Raw genomic sequence first — 22,786 nt, 5'->3', positions numbered from 1 at the left:
TCCACTGTGCCACCTAGATGCCCCCTTGATAAGATAATTTTTAAAAATAAAAATCGTCCAAGTTCTTCTTTTAAAAAACAGTTCAATTTGTAATTACTTATATGTGGTAAAAATAAGGACATTATTAAATCTCTTTCTCCTTCCTCTACAGCCATGAATTCCTTTCTATGATGTGCCTGTAGTAAGTAAAGGCACAATAAGGTGAACCACCTTGTCCTTGTTTCTAAACAGTGTTCACTTCTCTCTAGGTCTTTGTTTTCCCATCTTCAAGATGAAGGGACTTGACTGAATTAAAGTTCCCCAAACTCTGTCTCTCAGAAGACTTGAGAATATTGTAATGCTAGTCATAAAATAGCAAAAGTATGCTTTTAAAAATTTCAGTGCTATGACATCAACAGAGTAAACACCTTCCAGTATGTAACTCCCCTCTATCAAAGCAGATCCACAACTCTTCTTTAATTTATAATCTGAGGAAGTTGTTTTGGGCAATGAAAGATAAAGTAACTTGGTCCTGGTAATACAGCGGGTACATTATATGTTAGGGAAAGAAGGACTTCCTGACTAAAAGATCAGCTTGCCATTCACTATAAAAAGAGGTTCCCAAACCTCTTTTCTCCCCAAGATATAGCATTTATTCTTCACCCCTCCACACCCCTGACCCTAATGCCTGGGTTAACATTTATGTGTTTTGTTAATATATTTTAAGCTTCAAAATATTCTATGGAAAAATTCAAGAGCTACTAGTTTGGGTGATCCCTAAGGTCCCTTCCTGTTCTCAAAGCATAGTGTGATCAAGGACTATAATCTTACACAGAGGCAAAAAAATGATAATGAATGACATGCTGATTTGATTAGATCTATCACCTCTCAAAAAAATCATTAATTATCAATGATAGTGTGGGCATACAAGGGCCACTCCTCAAAAATCGGAAACTTCCACATAGTTGACTGAAGAAGTAAATCCCATTTCAAAGACCTGAAGCCCTCCTGTAAAAACTGTAGCTTTCTGTCCTCTACCCTCCCAGCTAGAAATCTATGAACAAAAGGACCCCAGCTGATCACTGCAGTCATGAATGTGAATAAAGGGAGAAGCATCACTATAGTACTGACAGCTATCTCTGTGCTGGGATTAGAGTTATGGCTGGTGTCAGAATGCCTTGGGTTCTGTCAAATGTCACTGAAATTACATTCCATCTTGAATTCACCAACTTCCTGGTCTTACTGAGACATTCACAGGTCACAACTAAACTACTGCAATGAAGCAATGCTCACATGAGTATCACATAATACATTTTATACACTTTTTGTCCACTTGGGATACCTGACCATTGAGCATGTGATTCACTACAGTGTGTTTACTATTAATCTGGAGAGGATGAGGAGGAAGGGTACAAGCATTTAAATAGTGCCTACATGTTGCAGGAGCTGCACTAAGTGCTTCACAAATATCCCATTTGGTTTCCACAACCCAGCAAGGTAGGTCCTGTTATTATCCTCATTTTACATTTGAGGAAACTGAGGCAAACAGAGATTAAGTGACTTTCCCAGGGTCATACAGCTAAATTAGTGTCTGAGACCACCTATGAAAGTCTTCTTCTTGTGCCTCATTGTGGGATGAAGGTGACCCTATATTCTCAAAGGCTATGCTAGCAGACGACACACTGTGGCAGGCCCTATGCAGCTGGAAGGCTTCCAATATAGATCTAGTGATAGACTGTTGCCTAATGACCAACCTAGCAAAGTTTAGAGAGACCCATGACCAGGAAATGTACAGGATTATGACATCTTTAGCCACAGAAACACTTTAAGACTATCAAGGGCTTGTCATACGTACATTAACAATATTCTCAATACCTGAAGTACTAAAGGGTGTGTGTTTATACACACATACTGTCACATAGCTCATGAATGTCTACACAAAAAAAGTCAATCACTATACAGAGAAGCTCCATTTCCCCTTAACTTTACACTCTTTCTCATTCTACTTAGATTGTCATTATAAAGCAGGATGGTAAAAAGAACAATGATTTTGGAGTCAAAAGACCCAGATCTGAGTCCTAGCTCTGCCACTAGTTGTATGATCCTCAGTTTCCCCATCTATAGAATAAGGATTATGTAGGACCTCCCTTATAGGATTGTGAGAATCTAATGAAATAATGTAAATAAAGTGCTTTTGTAAAACCCTTTATAAATGTCATCTGTTTATTACAACTATTAGGAAGAGGAGGGAGAACTGGATAACCTTGAACTTGAAGTTACTAGTTCCCTCTGGGCCTCAGTTTTCTTATGTATAAAATGAGTTTGTGGGACTAACTACGTTCAAAAATCCCCTTCCACTGTGACATTCTATGTCTTTACAAGTATCATAGTCAAGCTGGCAGATGGTACTATAAGGAATGATAAATATGAAGAATTCAGAAAAACATGGAAAGACTCGGTGATAGAGAGGAAGAGAAGGAAAAAAGCCATTAGAACAATAATACACAATGACAGCAACAATATCAATGAACATAAATTAAAACAACACAATTCAGGTCAAATACTATGGCAAATTTGGTGCCAATTTACTAATGCACATGTACACACACAAACATATGACAGGCGGTAAGGAACATTTGGATATCCCTTTCTTCAGCACCATCCATAAGGTATCAGGGCTTAGAACCATCCACACTGATTTTTCTACCCTCTAATGCTTATATCTAGGTAACATTATTTCCTATTTATATGTTATATAGCTTGCTTTATATATTTTTATGTGTTGTCTCAGTCATTCAATTGTAATCTCCTTGTGGGTAAGCACTGACTTTTGTCTCTTTTTGTATCCCTAGCACTTAGAACAGTACCTGGCACATAGTAGGTACTTAACAGATGTTTATTGATCATTGATAACCTGAAGGGCTGAATTTAGAAGACTTTTATCTTTTTCTAAAAGAACAGGAATAGTGGGCAAAATAACAAACTTGGTTTTATCAGTGTGACATCTCATCACTGTGGGGTAGAGGGAAGAAGGGGTTCACCATATGAAGGGAGAAAAGGAAAAACATATACTCAGAACATGGTACCTTAGGGAAGTCATAGAGGGTCTAATTATAGGAAGGAACCTTAAAGATGTTTCGGGCCCACACCTTCATTTTACATATGAAGAAACTGAGGACCAGAGAAGAAAAATTACCTAACAAAAGGTCATCTAGTTAATACATATAGAAAGATGGCATGAGCTCAAGGTTCTACTACACCACTCTGCCTCACTGTTGAATGAATGAATGAATGAATGAATGAATGAATGAATGAATGAGCAAGGAAATATGGAAATTGGATTAGACTCAGTGTAAGAAAGGATGATGGGAGAGGATGTGACAGAACTAAATTTTCTCACTATGTTGTCTTTATTGGTGAATTCAACATGGTGGCATTAAGGTAATCCTCAAAGGTAATCTTGATCATTTTGTGTTACTTGTGACAAGGTCTGCTGTTTTTATATAGAGAGCCCATCTTACCTTTAATCTTTCTGTTACTCCATCGGTAAAACTGACTGTAAACTCAGCAATTTTCGGCACTCGGAGTTTTCCTTTATTCTTCTGGTCAGGCTGGTATTCTGTCCTTGTCTTCACAATCACCTGAAACATTTATATATCATTATTGTTTTTTAGCTTTTCTATAGGTAATGTCACATTTTGCACATATTTTGATCCAAAAAATTATTTATTTCTCTATCAGGCCAAAAGCATTTATTAAGTTCACATTATGTGACAGCTGCTATGCTAAGTACTAAAGATACAAAGAAAGTAAAAAAAAACAAAAGACAAAAAAAAACCAGTCCCTGCTTCAAGGAGCTTATAATCTAGTGGAGGAGAGAACATGCAAATAACTATGTACAAATAAAATAAATTGGAGATGATCAACAGAGGGAAGGCATTAGCATTAAGGGGTATTGGGAAAGATTTCTTGTGAAAGGCAGGATTTTAACTGGAAGGAAGCCAGAGAGGCTAGGGGGTGGTGATTAAGAAGGAAAGCCAATGAAAATGCATAGATTGAGAAGATGGAGTCTCTTGTGCAAGAAATTAAGAGGCTAATGTCAATTGATCACAGAGTACATTGAGGGGAGTAAGGTGTAAGAACACTGGAAAGACAGGAGTGGGAGAGGTTATGAAGAGCTTTGAATGCCAAAGGGTTTTATATTTGATTCTGAAGGTAATAGGTAGCCACTGACATTTATTGATTGGGGAGGAGGCATGACTAAGATCAATTTGTTGATTGAGTGAAGGATAGTCTGCAGTGGGGAGAGCCATGAGGAAGAGAGACCAAAAAGGTCATTGGTCATTGGTATAATCCAGACATGAAGTGATGAAAGCCTGAACTAGAGCAGCAGCTATCAAAGGAGAAAAGGTGGGGCATAGAAGAGATGGTACAAAGTAGAATCAACAGGACTTGGCTGGGGAGGAGGGGGGCAGATAAAATAAAGAGTTGAGGATGACACCTAGGTTGCAAGGTTGGAGGACTAGGACAATAGTGTAATCAATAGTAATAGGAAATTCAGGAAGAGGAGTAGACTTAAAGAAAGATGATCAGTTCAGTTTTAAACATGTTAAGTTTAAATTTTCTGCTAGATCTCCATTTTTTATATGTACAGTAGAGGTATGACAGTAGAGGTCAAGAGAGAGGCTTGGGCTGGATAAGAATATCTGGGAATTGTTAGCATAAAAATGACAGTTGAATTCATAGGAGCTGAAAACCTAGAGAAAAGAGAGCGTTAAGAAAAGGATGATCGACAGTGTCAAAGGCTGCAGAAAGGTGAAGAATGAGAATTGATTTTTTAAAAAGCCATTGGATTTAGCAATTAAGAGATCATTTGTAACTGGAGAGAGCTGTTTCAGATGAATGATGAGGTGGGAAGCTAGAACACAGAGCAAGTAAAAAGTGAGAGGAAAGGAAGTGGAGGCACCCTTGTAGAAAGCCTTCTCTACTTCCTATGTAACTAAATGAAGTTAGATGCATAAGGGAGGAGAGTGCTAAGACGAGAGCTGGAGAGAGTGGATGGATCAAGTAAGAGTTCTCTGAGGAGGGGGGAGCTTCCTTCAGCAATAAAGATGAGATCCCATCTGCAACTTGTAGTCCTAGAGTTGTCTAGGGTTCAATGACTTGCCCAGGGTCATACAGCCATTATGTCAGAGGTGGGACTGAAACCCAGGTGTTCAGGACTCTATACCATTCTGCCTCTCTTATTACTGTTGCTATTATCTTGATTTAATATACAAGTAACTCCATATAATAATTTCCAGATTCCTGGGTTCAAACGCTATTCAAGGCTAAGTTAACTATACAAGTCTTAAGACATACAAAAACTAGAATTGTGTCTCTGCCTGTGAGCCCTAAGATTAAATTTAGTTCAATAAATATTATTAAACACCTACTATGTGTAGGCCAGAGGAGATATGCAAAGTTTAGATTAAACTCATCCTTTGACCTCAGACAGCAAATATGATATAAACTCCAATAACTATAACAAAAAATGATACACAAGTACAAGAGGAAGCAGCCAACAAAAGCTATGTGAGATCTTGAGGGGAAGGTCATTAATGACTAGTGGAATCAAGGAAAGCTTTCTTGATATGGTAGCATTTGTGTTGGGCCTCACCTGAAGAGTAGGAATTCAACAAGGTGGAAGGGGGAGGGGGAAGCAGTGAATTTGGAGTGAAATTCCAGCTCTGTCACTAACTGTGTGACACTGGGCAAGTTATTTCCCCACTCTGGGCCTCAGATTACTCAGATGCAAAGATAGAGGATTAAATTTTATCTAAAACCTCTTCTAAACCTAATGCACAAAAGAAAACAACTCATCTACTAAGAATTTATGCTAAATAACTTCATCTGGAGCCTCAATGCTGTTAAAAAAAATCTATTCTTGCTTTGTTGATTCCTTATCATAATCTCTAAAGTCTGTCTCAAGCTTTTATCCTTTCTTCCCCAAATCTGACCCTCTCTTCTAAACCACTCCCTTTATTTACACTGAGATGCCTGAGAATAAATGAGCTTTTCCAGCAGCCCACTCCTGTTCCACAAAACTCAACATCATTGCATACTCTATTCTCTGGTCAAAGAAGAAAAGATATTTAATTTAATGAAAAGTTTATCAAGTACCTTCTGGATGCAAGATGCTACTAGGTATTAAAGACACAGACACAAAAAAACTGATAAAGTTCCTCCCTTCAAGAAACTTATATTCCATTCTGGAGAGGAGGGTTACAACATGTATGCATGTAACTAAAAGGTAATTCGAGGATAGAGGGAGAACTAACCATTGGGTGAGGTATGGGTTCTCACGAAAAGTTTCCTGTGGGAGGGTACATCTGAAAGGAGCCTGGGAGGAAGGTAAGGATCCAGGAATGTGGAAGTAAGAAAGAAGGGCATCCGACTCTACTAAGGCCTAAACACAGGACATGGAATATAAAGTTTATCTACTAGACCAATTTTGTCCCAGAGAAACAGAATGTCTTCAGGGAAGTAATGTGAAATAATTCTAGAAAGACAGATTGGAGCCTGATTATGAATGACTTTTATTTTTTTGTTTTGTTTTGTTTTGTTTTGTTTTGTTTTTTGGGGGGTGAGGCAATTGGGGTTAAGTGACTTGCCCAGGGTCACACAGCTTGTACATGTCAAGTGTCTGAATCCAGATTTGAACTCAGGTCTTCCTGATTCCAGAGCCGATGCTCTATCCACTGTGCCACCTAGCTGCCCCTTTTTTTGTTTTGTTTTTGGTATTTGTTTTTATGAATGACTTTTAAAACCAGGTATGGGGAAGAAGTGAGGGGGTGGGAGGTAGAGACATTGTATATTATATTTGAATCAACAGGGATCCACTAGAGATTTTTGAATGGGTAAGTGACATGGTCATACATTCAGTTAGGAAAACTACTTGAGTAGGTATATGGAGGATGGACTAGACAAGAAAAAGAATGAAATCACAAGAGCAGTTAGAAAGCCATTGTAAGAATCCAAACCTGGAATCATAGGCTCATATACTTAAAGATGGAAGAGACCTTATAGGTCACTGAATCCATCCTCACTTTATCATGAAGAAAAGAGCTTAAGCAATTTACCCAAGTCACAGGTAGCAAGTAGATGGACTATGAATAAAAAACAAGGTCTTCAAATTCCAAATCCAGTGATCTGTTTACTGCATCATGAGACAGTATACTGTAGAGCCTGTATTAGGTTGATGGTCATGTGAAGGGAAAAAGGGGGACAAATGTTGCAAAGGTAAAATTAATAAATTCACTAGATATGAGGCAAGAAAGAAAGGGAAGAGTTGAGGATTACTCTTAGGTAAAGAACTGATGTGAATAAAAGAATGATGGTTCCCTCAATGGAAATAGGGAAGTACAGAAGTGGGGCAAATTTAGTGGAAAGATAATGGGCTCAAATGTGGATAGGTTGAACCAGAGATTAGGACTAGAGTTCAGGGGAATGATTGGGTATGGAGAAGTAGACTTTGGAGTCATCTATGTTAAATCAAAAAATGAACCCACAAGACCCAAAAGAATGGTTATATATAAAGAAGTCCCTAAGAAGCCCTAGAGGACCCCCATGAATAATATATGGGAGATGGACGGATGGATGAAAAAAGGAGAGTAGGAAGAAGTCAGACAGGAAGAAGAATAAGGAAATAACAATATCACTGAAGCTGGGGAGGAGAGAATGGAAGGAGAGGGAGAAAGATAAGAAAAGGAAGTAGTCAATCATGTCAAAAACTAGAAAAAGATTCAAAAGTCCAAAAGAAAAAGTCTTTTGATTTAGCCATTAATGAATCACTAGTAAAATTGAAGAATGTAGTTTCAAGTAAGTGCTGAAGTCAGAAGAGTGTTAGAGGATGAGAGAGATGGGAAAAGACAGTATGTAGGAGGAAGCAGCATAGCCTAGCTCTCCCAACAAAGATCAAGGAAGAGAAACAATCTGAGTAATGATCAGGAACTCCAAAGAAAAGCCATAAAGGTCACTCTTCCAGTCTAGGTAACCATAGGGAGATAGCCAGAGGCCTCCAGGCACCAAGGAGTGGGTCCTGCAAAGTAAGTCCGACAGAACTTTCCATTATAGGGACCAGACAGGGGCCTGAAGTAGCAGGATAAAGTGTGAAGGTGTAGCTGTGATAGGGATTATATACTACAAAAAGCAGGAAGAGGAGTCCCTCAGATAAAGATTGTGAATTGAGCCCATGGACCCAGGCTTGGCTCTGCAGCTAAATAACCAGGTCAAAGAGCTCAAACCAAGGGCAAGCCTGAAGTTTGGTCACTCTAAACTAAGAAAGCCTTTCAGCTAATTGACTGGGGATAAGGCCAATAGGAGTCTACTGCAGTTCCAACCAAGGGCAATCCTTTATAAAGGAGAAGAGAGTTTGGAATATGATATACTAAAAATCAAAAGAGAAAGGATTGCAACCAATAATAATTTACCAGAAAAAAAATGAGCATAATCCTACAAGGCATGAGGGAAGGGGAAAGGGGGGAAGAGGAAAAGTGGGGGAATGGACAAACCTTTAAAGAAATAAAAATTCACAGACACTGGCAGAAAAATAAAAAATAAAATGTTAAACACATCCTTTATTAAACACAATGGCATAAAAATTATTCAGCAAAGAGCCACAGAAGCGAGAATTAAAAATTAATTGGTGACTAAATAAATTGCTCATAAAGAACTGGTGGGTCAAAGAACAAGTATAGAAGTAATAGACATTTTCAGCAAAGAAAAAATAAACAATAAGAGAAAATATAATATTTTGTGGGATGTAGCCAAAGCAATCCTTAGTAGGAAATTTATATCCATAAACTCTTTAATCAACAAAAGGGAGAAATGACAGTTCAAGGAATTGGGCATTGAACAACAACAACAAATATCCTAGAAAATCAAGAAAATTTAAAATCCAATTAAGCACCAAAATAGAAACTTGAATACACTAATAAAACTGAAAACAATAACAAATGAATTATTAAACAGAACTAGGAGCTGTGTTTTGGTTTTGGTTTTAGTTTTGGTTTTTTGGTTTTTTTAATCAAGTACATAACCATGTAGTAACTGGATTTTTAAAGGAGGAAAACCAAATTACAAGTATAAAGATGAAAAAGGATATTCCCAAGAAATTAAGAAGAAATCAAGGATATCATTAGAAGCTATTTTATTCAACAATATGCCAATTAAACTTAAATGAAGCAATTGAATATTTATAAAAATATAGAATAACCTGATGAACAGACTAAGAAATAGAGAATTCAGATAGCATGCTCTCATAAAAAAAGAAATTGAGCGAACAATAATAGATGAACTCACAAAGAAAAAATATCCCAGGCCTACAGATTTTGGTGAATTCTATCAAATGTTTAAAGAAAAATTAATTCCAATATCCAATAAAAAATTGCAAAAATAGGAAAAGAGACCTCTTATGTCAACCGAAAAAAGTCTGATAAGATATAACATCCATTAAAAAAGACAAAAATTATATGAAGAAATAGTTTTGTTCTTAAAGCTTGGAGCTGAAATTAAATGTAATAGGGATAAACTAGAGTTCTTTCCAATAAAAGGAAAGGTAAAGCAATAGTAGCTTTTATTGCCATTACTATTTGAGAAAGTATTCAAAATGCTAAGTATAGCAAAAGGCAATAAAAAGAAATTGATGGAACAAGCACAGGCAGATAGAAAACAACAGTATACCTTTTCAAAGATGATATGGTTTTCTTAGAGATCCAACTACTAATTGAAACAATAATTTTAGCAAAATTGGAAGATAAAAAATAAATTCACATAAATTTTGGTATTTCCATAATTTGTAAACAAAACCCAACAGGAAGAGAAAAAGTAAATTCTTTTTAAAATAACTGCAGAACCAAGCATGGTGGTAAACACCTGTCAACCTAGCTCCCAGGGAGGATGAAATTGGCAGATCTTTTGAACTGAAGAGTTCTGAGCTGTGGTGAGTGTCCACACCATATTTTCTTGGTTCTCCTTCTACAAGTCTAATTGTTACTTCTCTATTCCTTTCTATGTTTGCCTATCACCTTCTCGACCTTGTAAAGTGGATGTTTCCCAAGGTCTGTCCTTGATCTTCATTACTCTCTCACTAGGCAATCTTCATCTCACCCACAATTTCAACTATATTTGATGACTTGAAAATCCATCTATTTACCCCTAACATGTCTTCTGAGCCAGACCTGCACATCTAGACATTGATGCCCCATCCTGGATTGGATCCAAAATTAAACATTTTATCACTAGAACTGCTCTGACTTAAAAATGTAGGAGGCTATGGTACACTATTTATTCTCTCATATGTTCAATTTTGAGGTTAGTTTTTACTCTTCCCTCTCCCTCACCCTTCAAGTGTGTTGGTACACTTCACCTCTTTATTCTTGTTTCTACTACCCTAATACATGTCTTTTTCACCTGTTTTTCTGTGTCCATTGTATATTTTGAGGTCTACCTGCTTCTTATAGGCCTACTTTCCTACCTTCCTCCACTCCCCCACCACCTCCAAACCTTCCTTTACATAGCTGCCAAATAAATCTTACTAATGCCCAAAACTGAAGTCCACTATGTAATATTCAAGGATCTATTTAATTTGATGTTATCCTTCCTTTTAGTATTACCCTCCATACACTATATATTATAGCCAAATTGGTCTTCTCTTTGTTTCCCAAACTCCCACCTAGAATGCTGTCCTTTCTCTACCCTTTACCCATCAAATTCTTACCCACTCTTTATAGAACTTCTAAATGTCACCTCTTCCATGATGACTTCCCTGATTGTCTAATTAGTAATTAGCTTCCCCTTAGAACTCATACAGTCCTTTGTTTTGGATCTAATTTATTTATAATGGAAGATTATATAATAACCGTGTCTGGGTTTGTGTCTACCATTCACTAGCTGTATGATAGCAACACACTTAGCTGCTCTGAATTTCCATTTCCCTATCCACAAAAATGAGGAAATTGAACCAAATTACCTCAAAGTTCTTTTCCATTACTGATATTCTATGAAAGGGTACACTTACGAAGTACATCATATGTCCTGAAGGTAGAAGCTGCTCTTAGTCAGTGATATTTAGATACTAAAGAGCAGCCTTTAATGAAGACAAGATACTGTTTATATCCCATTTTTGCTGAAAGCTATTTTAAAAAACGCAAATTGTTTAGAGAGAAATCCTACTTAAATTGCATAAACTGTAATTCTTTCTGGTTTAACTTGGCCACTATTCTCTTTTCAGTATACCCTTTGGAAAGAGAGTGTTAGTAATGATGCAGGACAGCCCATTAGCACCTACAAAATGCTTTGAGAAAGTATGCTTATATTCTATTTTTTTAATAACACCAAGAATATTCATAATACCTCCTATACTATTTCTGTGTTTTTATTCCCTTTGTATCTAGGCAAGGAAACAAATTTTCCCTAAAATCCTTGATGTCAAGGGTTGCTTTCTTTTAATTGTCTTGTTTTCATATCCACTTTTGTCCCTCTTTCCATGCTGGCTATCCATATACCTCTAATCAACTAGTATGGTACTTGGTACAGAGGAAGTGCTCAATAAATACACCTGCCTGACAGGGGAATTGATAGGTCATGGATAGATTGAGGGAGGGAACATGGTACAGTGGAAAATGCACAAGTCTAGGATATCAGAAATAATGGAACTAGAAATCTGATCAGGGTTGGCCACATCTGAATAACCAAAGGAGAACTGGCTAGTGTAGGTCCATCAATTTTGTCATCATCTAGAATTGGCAAGCCCATAGATACATAGGCTCATAGAATGTTAGAGTTGTGAAGATCATAACATATAGAATGTTGGACCTTACACATGATATTTTTAAACTCTGATTTGTGTACAGAGAGAATGAGGTATAGAATAGTTACAGGATTTGCCTAAGGTCACAGAGCTAGGCCTTTGGACATATACTCCCATCAGTCTCATGCCTATTGCATGTAGGGATTGTTTCACTCTTGATACTTCCCTAGCACATAGTAGGTGCTTAATAAATTCTTGGCAATTGATTAGTTCATTGGCAAACATTTAATTTCTATTTTTCCTAACAAGAAAGGCAAAGACTGAAGTAACGGTAAACTGTGTTGTTAAATAGCCCTGAGGATCTTCCCCTGATAGTCTCATATGCAATGTTATTTGGTCTGCCCTAACAGTTAACTGGTTCAAAAACAAAATATCCCTGGTTCTAAGTAGAAGTCTTGGGGGGCTAGAGAGAAACAGTTAAAGACAAACCCTACCATCTCAATTCTTCAGTCCCATATGATTCTGCTACAACCATACATAAGCAGTTTGCCATATATGCCATATAATTTTATTATCTCTATTTCTTATTCTAATCATTGGCTTAATGTAGATCCTGGGTGTAGATAAGTGCTTGAGATATATAACTGATTTCTCCCTCTCTGCCTAGAAAAGGGGTGTAAATTAGAAAAGAAAAGATTAACAGTCTCATTTGTTTCTACCCATAAATTACTTTTCTATTTGTGCTCTACCATCACTCATCATACTTTCACCATTACTGTCTACAAATGTTGTTTTGGGATTTGGACATCCAACTGAGAGGTTTCAATATCAAGAGAGAAAAAATACTCAGAGGGACAGAAACAAATATCTAGAAAAAGGTTTGGAGAAAATATCCCATACAGTGGCATCCACTCCTATATTAAGGAACTAATTCTCACATTCAATAGCACCAGTTTGTTTCTGCCCCAAATACATACTATCATGTTAACTGCTTCTGCTATTTCTCCCTGTGGCCTTCAGTACAATAACTTCCATTTGCATTGTTTCTATTTATTGCAAGTCAGTTTTGTGTATATCATCATTTTATTCAATAATTTCTACAAAATGTTGTTTCTGTTAGACATGATTAAAGATAATGAGACTGTCCACCTGACCAGAAGGGACAACAAAAGCTCACTTATATTGTTTGATAGAAAGAATGGAAAGCCAGTTTGAATAGATAAAAAGCTGGCATCATAGATCTGATCTTGGAATATCAGAGATGGAAATGTGTCTTAGAGATCATATAATCCAGCCTCATCAACTTAGGGAATGAGGAAATTGAGATGCAGAGAAAGGAAATGATGTGGCCAACACCATAAAGTTATTAATATTAATAGCTGATTTTTTGTATATGGTACCTCAGAATTTAGAAATTTCCTCAAAACATACATGTGAGGCAAACAAAGGTTAAGTGACTATCCCAGGGTCACATAGTAAAAATCTGATGCTGGATTGGAACTCAGGTCTTCCTGATTCCAGGCCTAGAGCTCTATCCACCATACCACCTAGCTGACAAAAGGGCATAAAGCAAAGAATACTCTGAAGGTAAGTATATGAAAGCAATGTGGGGGTTTTTTGTTTGTTTTTTGGGGAGGGGGATTGGTGGGGCAGTGAGGGTTAAGTGACTTGCCCAGGGTCACACAGCTAGTATCAAGTGTGTGAGGCCAGATTTGAACTCAAGTCCTCCTGAATCCAGGGCTGGTGATTTATCCACTGCGCCACTTAGCTGCCCCTTGAAAACAATGTCTTAAATCAATTCAAATATATATTAAATACTAACTACATACATGATACTATGCCAAGGGCTCAGGATACAATAACTAAAATAAAGCAATTCCTGCCTTCAAAGACTTTATACTGTTAAAAATTTACCTCTATCTTTTGGCTATCACCTTTGTTTCTAACTACCTTCCTCCCACTCCTTTCTCCAGAGAGCCAGTCCTTTACCAATGAATAAAAAAGAGTTATCAGTATAAAAAAGATAACTTAAATCCATGATAGTATCTGAAGGCATCAAGGGAAAGAGTAGAGAGAGAGAGAAAAGAAGGCCTGGGAGAACCAGGACAGAGCAATATCACAGAATCAAAAGGAACATAGAAAGTGGGTGGTGGTAATGGACAATGGTATCAAGAGCTGCATAGAGATAAAAGACTGAGGAAATACTATCAGTTAAGCAGTTTAAAGATTACTGGTAATTTTTAGCAGTATGGTTTCAGTATAGTGTTGGGTATCAAAAGCTAAATTGTAAAGGGTTGGGAACTAAGACAGTGGTGAGAAAATAGAGAAAGTAAGTATAAATGACTCATTTTTAGTTTGGCTACGAAGGTGAAAGGAGAGTTAGGGCAATAGCTTGATAACATTTTGGGATGAAGTGAAGGTTTGTTTTGGGGGTTTTTTATCCATTGTTATATTTTTTGTTTGTTCTGTTTTTTTAAGGATAGTGGATAACTAAGCATGTTTACAGACTGTGGGGAAGAAGTCAGCAAATAAAAAAAGATTGAAGATATGAGAAAGAGACAAGTTCCTGGAGGAGATGGGCCAGAATGAGTTTAAAAGCACAGACAAAGGGATTAGCCTTGCCAAGGAAAAAGGACTGCCTCTTCATCAGATATATAAGCAAAGGAAGAGAGAATTGAAGATACAGAAAGGTTATAAGATATGAAGTAGGGAGAAAAAGGCAGGTCACAATAGATTACCTTAATATTTTCAGTCAAGGAGGAGGCTAAGAGTAAGAAGTAGGGGAGGGGCAGCTAGATGGCGCAGTGGTTAAAGCACTGGCCCTGGATTCAGGAGTACCTGAGTTCAAATCCGACCTCAGACACTTGACACTTACTAGCTGTGTGACCCTGGGCAAGTCATTTAACCCCCATTGCCTGCAAAAAAAAAAAAAAGAAGAAGAAGAAGAGGGGGGAATAGCAAACAGGGATATGAGATGGCTTCAGGAAAAAAAAGAAAGTTAGGAAGGGTCTGTGCAATGACTGAAATAGGAAAAATAAAAGGATTGTCATGGAGCAGGCGGGTTGATCTAAGACTAGATAACAATAATTTGTATTGGAAAAAGTTGACATAGTTGGGTAACTTCCGTCTTCAGGACTTGAATAGGAATGTAAAAGAAGGTGGTGGAAGTCACCCAGGACTGAGAATTAGCATTGAATAAGGGACAAGAGATTCAAGAGTAGAAGTGAGTATATAGTTTAAATAGTTAACTATTGTGTAAAGGTCAGGAGTATTGAACCGAGAGAATAGGAGAATAGAATGCTACTAGAAGTTGTGATATGAAGAAATAAAAAAAATTTAGGAGGGATTAGGCAATGTAAGAGAAGACAGGAAAATTATGATCATAGCAAGTAACTTCAGAGTTCCAGATCATGGATATGGCATAGATTTTAGTGATGGTGAGGTCTTAGGTTTTACCACCCATGTGGATGAATAAGATAAAATGAATTGTGCATCATGGAAGGAAAGAAAATTGAAGAATAAGGAGGCCAAGTATAATTTCACTGCTCTGCAATAAGCTTCTATGAAACAATCATTCACCAGGTAGTGTGGTCTAGTAGAGTATTTGACTAAGTAATCAGAAGTAGTCACTGTTCGAGTTCAATCTCCTAAGGCACAGAGTGGGGAAAGGTTTTATCCAAGGTCTCCCTGCTTTTTGATAATCTTACCATATCCCACCCTAAGACAACATCTATAGCTCTCTGTCAGGTCTGAATGCCTTATTTTAAGAAATACATAAACAAGTTGGACTACATTGATAGGAAGTTGACCAAAATAGTAAAATGACTATAGAATAATACCGTAGGAGAATCAATTATAAGAACTGGAAATGTTTAATCTAGAGAAGAGAAAGCTTCTAGAGGACATGGACACGATCTACAAGTATTTGAAGGCCTGTCACACATAAGGAGTCTGATTGGCCCCAAGGTCAGTGTAGACCCAGTTGAGAATACAACAGACTGGATGACTTCCTTCCTCCAGCCCCATTCAGTAGCACATGTGGAAGAGGAACCAAGAAAGTAAATGCAGACACAGCATGACTCCAAATGATAAGATTTACCTAGGCCTGGAATTTGACAAGGCATGAACCCAGTAGAACAAGGAGGATGAGATGAGATAAAGTTAGGGAAACTAAGTTCCAAGGGGTGGAAGGAATTTGCCTAAAGTCCCTTAATAAGTATCAGGACTAGAATAGTGGTAATATTGCTCAAATTTCAATAGGGCTTTAAGATTTACAATTTTTTTCCTCAAAATAACCCTGGGAAACGTGACAGTGTATATACATTGTTATTTAACTGGAGAACAAGGTCCTCTGAGATCAGATTATTCAAGGTCAGGCAACTTCAGAGTTAGAATTCAAACCCAGGTCTCCTTGTTCCCCATCCAGTGAGTTTTACACTTTAGGAAGACTCACAGAAATGCAGAGCTGGAATGAACCTTTGAGATGAGCTAGTTCAGTGCTCTCATTTTATAGAAGAGGAGACTAATGCAAGGGAATGTTAAATGGTTTGATCATCGTCCTACAACTAGTAAGTATCAGGCCTGAGATTTAAATTGACAGCAAGCTTGGGGTCAGATATTTTGAAATGAGGCCCAAGGCCAATGAAGATTTGCTCAGAGTAACAGTATCAGTTTCTTCTCAAGATTTCCCTGTACTAATTGTATCCTAGGTCTAGTCCCTGTCCCACCCCTGAAAGGTAGAGAGCATGAAGATCATAATAATCTTGGGCTTCAGAGCTAGAAGTGGTCACAGGAATCACCCGATCCAAACACCTCAGGTCACCCATACTACTGACTGACTACACAACACCTCAAAGGATTTCTGTAAGTACCAAATGACACAATGGATGTGAAGCACTCAAAGTGGCTTCCTTCCAACAACCTTGTGAGACAACTAATGTCAATATTATCACCACTTTACAGAGAATGGAACTGAGGCTCAGAGAAATAGATATGTCTTGGTCAGAAGGATAAGAAGGTTCAGAACCAGGATTTGAACCCAGGTCTCATGATTTTCAAGTCCAGCATTCTCTCCATGACATGTGTAGAAAGTAGAGCTGGAAGACAGAGCTAGGAGCAATCATTTCACTTACCTTCATTTCACAGATGAGGAAAGTGAAGCTCAAAGGGAAGTGACCAATTGGAGTCACCGGGCTCCTAGTCTAGGGCTCACACCATGACATGAGGCCCCACTGCCCTTCAGGAAGATGCTAGAGGCACATACAAAATGGACTTGGGATTTTCACTGAGTCTGTGTCTTCTATCATATATTGGAGATTTGGGGGCAGACAAAGTGAAATTTCATAAAAGGCACGAGTTAAGGGGTGTGAGGTTTCCTGGCTGCACATCTTTCTTGCCCCTGATTCTCCATGAGCTCCCAGGTCATAGAATTTAGGGATGTATGTGGGATAATCTGGGTAGAAATGACCACAGTGCTCACTGCAGCAAAGCTATGAAATGAAGGCCTCCTTAAGGCCTAACAGTTATGGAAATATTCTGAGTTGTTTTGTGCCTCATTTTCCAATTCTATAAAAGCAGGATAGTAATGGTTCCTCACTTCCAGTTTGCACTGTAATTACAGGTACTGTAATGATTAGTCAAATAGGCCCTATGTGTGAAAATACTCTGATGTAAGAATAACCAAGAAAATTTAAAAATAACCAACAAGCATTTATTAAGTACCTACTTTGTGCTAAGCCCTGAGGGATACATAATCAATAGGAAACAGTCATTATTATTATTAATGTGAAAGTAAACTCCAGGAGGTAACCTGCTAATTCCATAAAAAGGAATGACTGAAAAGAAACAGTCTATCTGGCTCCATTTTACAAATGCCTTTCTGGAGACAGAAACTGGAACCAAGTAATTGTGAATCAAGATTTTATAGGTTTATAAAATCTTAGAGCTGCAAGAAACCTTCAAAATCACTTATCAGGGCAACTAGGTGACACAGTGGATAAAGCACCGGCCCTGGATTCAGGAGGACCTAAATTCAAATCCAGCCTCAGGTACTTGACACTTACTAGCTGTGTGACCCTGGACAAGTCACTTAACCTTCACTGCCCTGCAAAAAAAAAAAATCACTTATCAAAACTGCTCATTTTACAGATGAGAAATCTGAAGCCCAGAAAGGGGAAATTACTTGTACAAGATCACACAGATAATAAATAATAGTTCCAGGATTCAAACCCATGTTCTTTCAAAAATCCATTTTTCTTCATAGTACACTAATCTAGCTTCTCTGGTTAAAAGAAATATTTAAGGCAAAGGCATGATGTGTGTATGTGTATGTGTGTGTGTATGTGTGTGTGTGTGTGTGTGCATATGCATGTCTATAGGGACAGCTAGGTGGTACAGTGGATAGAGCACTGGGCCTGGAGTCAGGAAGATCTGAATTCAAATCTGTGTAATCCTGGGCAAGTCACTTAACCCCGTTTGCCTCAGTCACCTCATTTGTAAAATGAGAAGGAAAAGGGAAATAGCAAAACACTTCAGTATCTTTGCCAAGAAAACCCCAAATGGGGTCATGAAGAATTGGAAATGACTGAAGCAGCTGAACAATGAAAAGCATGTGTAAGCATGCATATGTGCACACATGTGTATGTGTATGTGTGTGTACTGGAAGTAGGGCTGGATACATTTTCTCCATTGTTTTATTAAAAGTTGTATTTTAATAGTGATTTGGCAAATAAATCTCTGGATTTCCAAATGTATGGGGGCTTTTTCAGAATTTTCTCTTCATATTTACATGAACAATGTCCCTCAAGAAATAAGTAATATGATTTGACATAATTGGCATTGTGAAAATGCTATAAATTATTCATTCTGAAAAGACCACACTGCCCTGATGTAACTCTAGGCTTCTAGGGAGAAGTTCATATAATACATTGCAGTTCAGACTGTGCAAAGTGCAGACATAAAAATTTAAAATATTACTTCCCAGAATTATTAATAATAGAGAGATCTTCAGTGTAAGAAGCCTCAGGACTGGCAAGACAGATAAATAAAATGTGGAAATGCTGAGGAAGGAGGAAGGATTCCCTTTTTAGTGAGATTAGCTCCAAGGTTTGATACTGAAGTATTAAGGTGGACTACAATGAGAAGCTGGCCCAAATAGATTCTCTGAATCTCCTCTGGTTTCTAAAATGTAAGATAAAAACATGGGGACAGCTAGGTGGCACAAGGGATAAAACACCAGCCCTGGATTCAGGAGGACCTGAGTTCAAATCTGGCCTCAGACAATTGACACTTACTAGCTATATAACCCTGAGCAAGTCACTTAACCCTCATTACTCTGTTAAAAAAAAATTTTGACTCTTGTCAAAAAAAAAAAAAAAAAAGGTAAAAACATTCTCCTTCCAAAACTGTGGATTAGGAATCAAAGAAACAATCTAAGTGAACACTGGCTGTGTGACCTTGGGTGAACCACTTAATCTCAGGCCTTAATTTCCTCAACTCTAAAATGAGAGTTTTGCATTATAGAAGCTTTAACGTCCCTTCCAGTTCAAAATCTTATGATCCTTTAAGTGTCCTGTGGCAGTGTGAACTGGGTGTTTCCAGTAAATGATTCCACTTACCACTAACATGCCTCATTTCCATAGAACTTTAAGATTTACAGTGTGATTCTCCTATAATACCTCTGTGAGATACTTATTCCAAGTACCATTCTCCCCAAATTGTAGGGAAGAAAAATGTTCATAAAGCTAATTAATTTGCCTGAGATAATATAGCTAATACATTATTAAATCTGAAGAGAGAAAAAACAAATCTCAGACCTTCAGAGGGAAGTTGAACAACCACTGAATGGAAAGGACCTTTAAGAGCTATGGTTTTACTTCATCATTTTACAAAAGAGGAAACTAAGGCCCAGAAATATGAAGGAGATGGACTCATTCCACAAGGTAGTGGCATAGCTGGAACCCAAGTATAGATAAGTCTCCTGATTTAGGAAATGGAGATAATTAACTTGGAGTAGAAAAGACCCAGGGGCAATGTGATGGCTGACTTCAAGTACTTGAAAAGCTATCATATAAAAGATGGATTAGATTTATTCTGTTTGGCCCCCAAAGGACAAGGGTGCCATGGAGATTACTCAAACAGGTGCTTTGATGTAAGAGTATCCAAGGACATCCAAGAAAATGAGAGAGCAACCAACAAGAATTTATTAAGTGTCTACTATGTGCTGGGCCCTGGGGAGAAATAATCAATAGGAAGTGGTCATCATCATCAACATCAAGTTAAAACTAATAATTTATTATTATTATTATTAATGTGATATAAAATCTGAGAGAACAACCTGCTAGTTCCCCAACAAAGCAATAAGATTGAATAGTCTCTTCTAGCTCCATTTTGAAAAATGCCTTTCTGAAGCAGAAATTCAAAGCTGTATGTGGAAATTTCAATGAGATTAATTTAGGTTTAATGTAACCAAAATCTTCCTAAAGTGGAATGGGCGACACTAGAGTAGGATAGATGTCTACATGTCATATATGTTAGAGTAAGGATTCTTTTGGGGGAATGGGTTGAACTAGATGGCATCTAAGATCCCTTTGAACTCTAAAATTCTGTAATTCCCAGGCCACTGTGCTTTCAACTATATACCACACCACCCCTCAGAGGGAATCATTCCATAATTTTAAGAGATTTAGAGAGGAAAATGGTAGAATGAATTCCTGTAAATTGTTCTTGGAAGGGTGGGGTGAGCTGAGTGTAGGATGCAGGTTGGTTGATTAGACTAAAGAATAAAGCTAAATTTTATAAGGGAGGGAGGGACAGAAGGAAGAAAGCAGGAAGAAAGGGAGGGAGGGATAGAAGGAGGAAGGGAGGAAGAGAAAGAAGGAGGAATGGGGGAATTTTTCTCTAAATTTTTAGATTTTCACAGAACTTGAGTGCTTTACACTCCTTGAGGTAAAAAAATTCAGTAAGACTTAGAAATTCATAATAAACAGCTGCACAAATATTCTTCTTCCCAAGTCCAGAAGTTTAACTCAATAAGTTATTTAAAAATAACGATGGTTTTTGGTTGTGTTTTTTGTTTATTTGTTTTGTTTTGTAAGGCAATGAGGGTTAAGTAACTTGCCCAGGGCCACACAGATAGTGTCAAATATCTGAGGTCGGATTTGAACTCAGGTCCTCCTGAATCCAGGGCCTGGTGCTTTATCCATTGCACCACCTAGCTGCCCCCCTTTACAATGGTTTTTAACTACCAAGGGTGCTTTCCAGGTATTACTCTGTGTGTGTGTGTGTGTGTGTTTTCATGCATGCACACACATGGTAGGGGAAAAAGGGGAAGCAGAGAGGAGGGCCCAGGGTAGGTGCAAAGTCTCCACTAGTAAAATAGTTCAGTGGTCTTTCATTGACTTTGTAAGTTTCTCATTACTCTCAGATAATGTAGTGCAGCTATGCATATACACATATGCAAATATTTTTCTTTCATTGACCAGTAATGCTGACTTTGAAGGGGAAGGCAGCCCTCTTCTTTTTTGCCATTGCAGCCATCCAAATTCAGAACTTCATCTCTTCACCTAGACTATTGCCTCTTAACTGATATTCCTAACTCTCTTCTCTCTTATAATCTCCAATCCATCTTTCATACAATTGGCTTAATAATTTTCTCAATGCATTTTCTTGATTATATCACTGCTCTACCCCCCAAAAAAACTTTAGTGGGTCCCTTTTTCCTAAACTTGTGATTCTAGCATTCAAGGCCCTCTACAATCTGGTTCAAAATTGCCTGTATAGCTCCATCTTACCCTCTTTAGAGTTCAACTAAGCCATTCTATTCTCTATTCTTATTTTGCCTTCTCTAATACCCAGCACTAGGCCTTTGGTCATGCTGTGTCCAATGACAGGAATGCTTTCCTTCCCACCCTCTCCCTACCACCCCCATCTGCTGAAGTTTCTCATTTCCTTTAACAACAAACTCATATGATCCTTCTTCCAAAATGTTTTCCCACCTTCACTTTGAAAACTTCCAAGTGTAAAACATGTGTACTGCATAATTATTAATATTTTATATGCAACATTCAGAAGTGATGAACATTAATGGAAGTACAACTACATACACTGGCAGAATTGTTTTGACTAAAAATTCATGAGGTCTAATTTTTGAAGCTTTGTTAGCCTGTTATATAAACTAGGAGTTTTGTTAAAATGGGAGGGTGGGCCGGAGGATCCTCCAACTCTAGAGACCCTTTCCAATTATAAGGCCTATGATCTCTGACTGGTTTTTGCCTCTTAAGACATGGTCAAGGGATGCAGCAGTGAATCAACTAAATCCTCTGGTCAGGCTGGTTCTACCTCCATCACCTTCCTTGGTACTGTGAGGAAATGGCTTTATCCATCCCCAAGCTTCCAGATGGGAAATGTTCTAACAAAATATACCTTCAGCCCCAATGTCTAACCTCGTGGGTTAGAAGCTGGGGAGAGGTGGGAATCACAGATATAAACCCCTTTAAGGTTTATAGTAAGATCAGAAAAAATCCACATCCCATATGAGCAAGAGCATGCTAATGAGCATGGATATGCCTACAGCCACTCTGCTCCCTGGGATTTATCTTGGGGGTGGAGCAACAGTACTACTACCTTGCCATCTCTTTTCTGTTTATCTTATAGAAATATGCAAATACAAGAACCATGATAGACTGATGCCTTGGGAGAATGGTTCATCCTGAAGCCTGACAAAGCCTGGAGCAGGCTTTCCTATCCTCTGTTCCCAGGAAATATATATTCCCTCATGTGCAGAGGAAAGTTGGGTTCTTCTTGCTATTTTTTCTCTTAACTTTTGTAATTTAAAAACTTATAATTATAGGAAATGAAGATCATAGATTCACAGAATGTTAGAGGTGCAATATGCCTTAAAAAATGAAACATAGAATAGAACTAAAAGGGACTTTAAAACATGGATCATAGAATGCCAGTTAGAAAGGAACTTAGAATGCATAACCAAAAAAATGCCTGTCCTGTAAGAGACATTAG

The 22,786-nt window shown here is 37.8% G+C and overlaps 1 protein-coding gene across 1 annotated transcript in view; it reads right to left on the bottom strand.

Moving 5' to 3' along the window:
* NSG2 (neuronal vesicle trafficking associated 2) overlaps nt 1–22,786 on the bottom strand; it is a 62,950-nt gene that overhangs the window by 36,922 nt on the left and 3,242 nt on the right. Inside the window, exon 3 of the mRNA XM_043989079.1 lies at nt 3,501–3,620. Coding sequence (XP_043845014.1) covers nt 3,501–3,620 — 120 coding nt within the window. The remainder of the gene's footprint in view (nt 1–3,500; nt 3,621–22,786) is intronic.

This window comes from Dromiciops gliroides, chromosome 2 (assembly GCF_019393635.1).
Source record: "Dromiciops gliroides isolate mDroGli1 chromosome 2, mDroGli1.pri, whole genome shotgun sequence".
Taxonomy (NCBI): Eukaryota; Metazoa; Chordata; class Mammalia; order Microbiotheria; family Microbiotheriidae; genus Dromiciops; species Dromiciops gliroides.
This window is presented reverse-complemented; position numbering and strand designations above follow the sequence as displayed.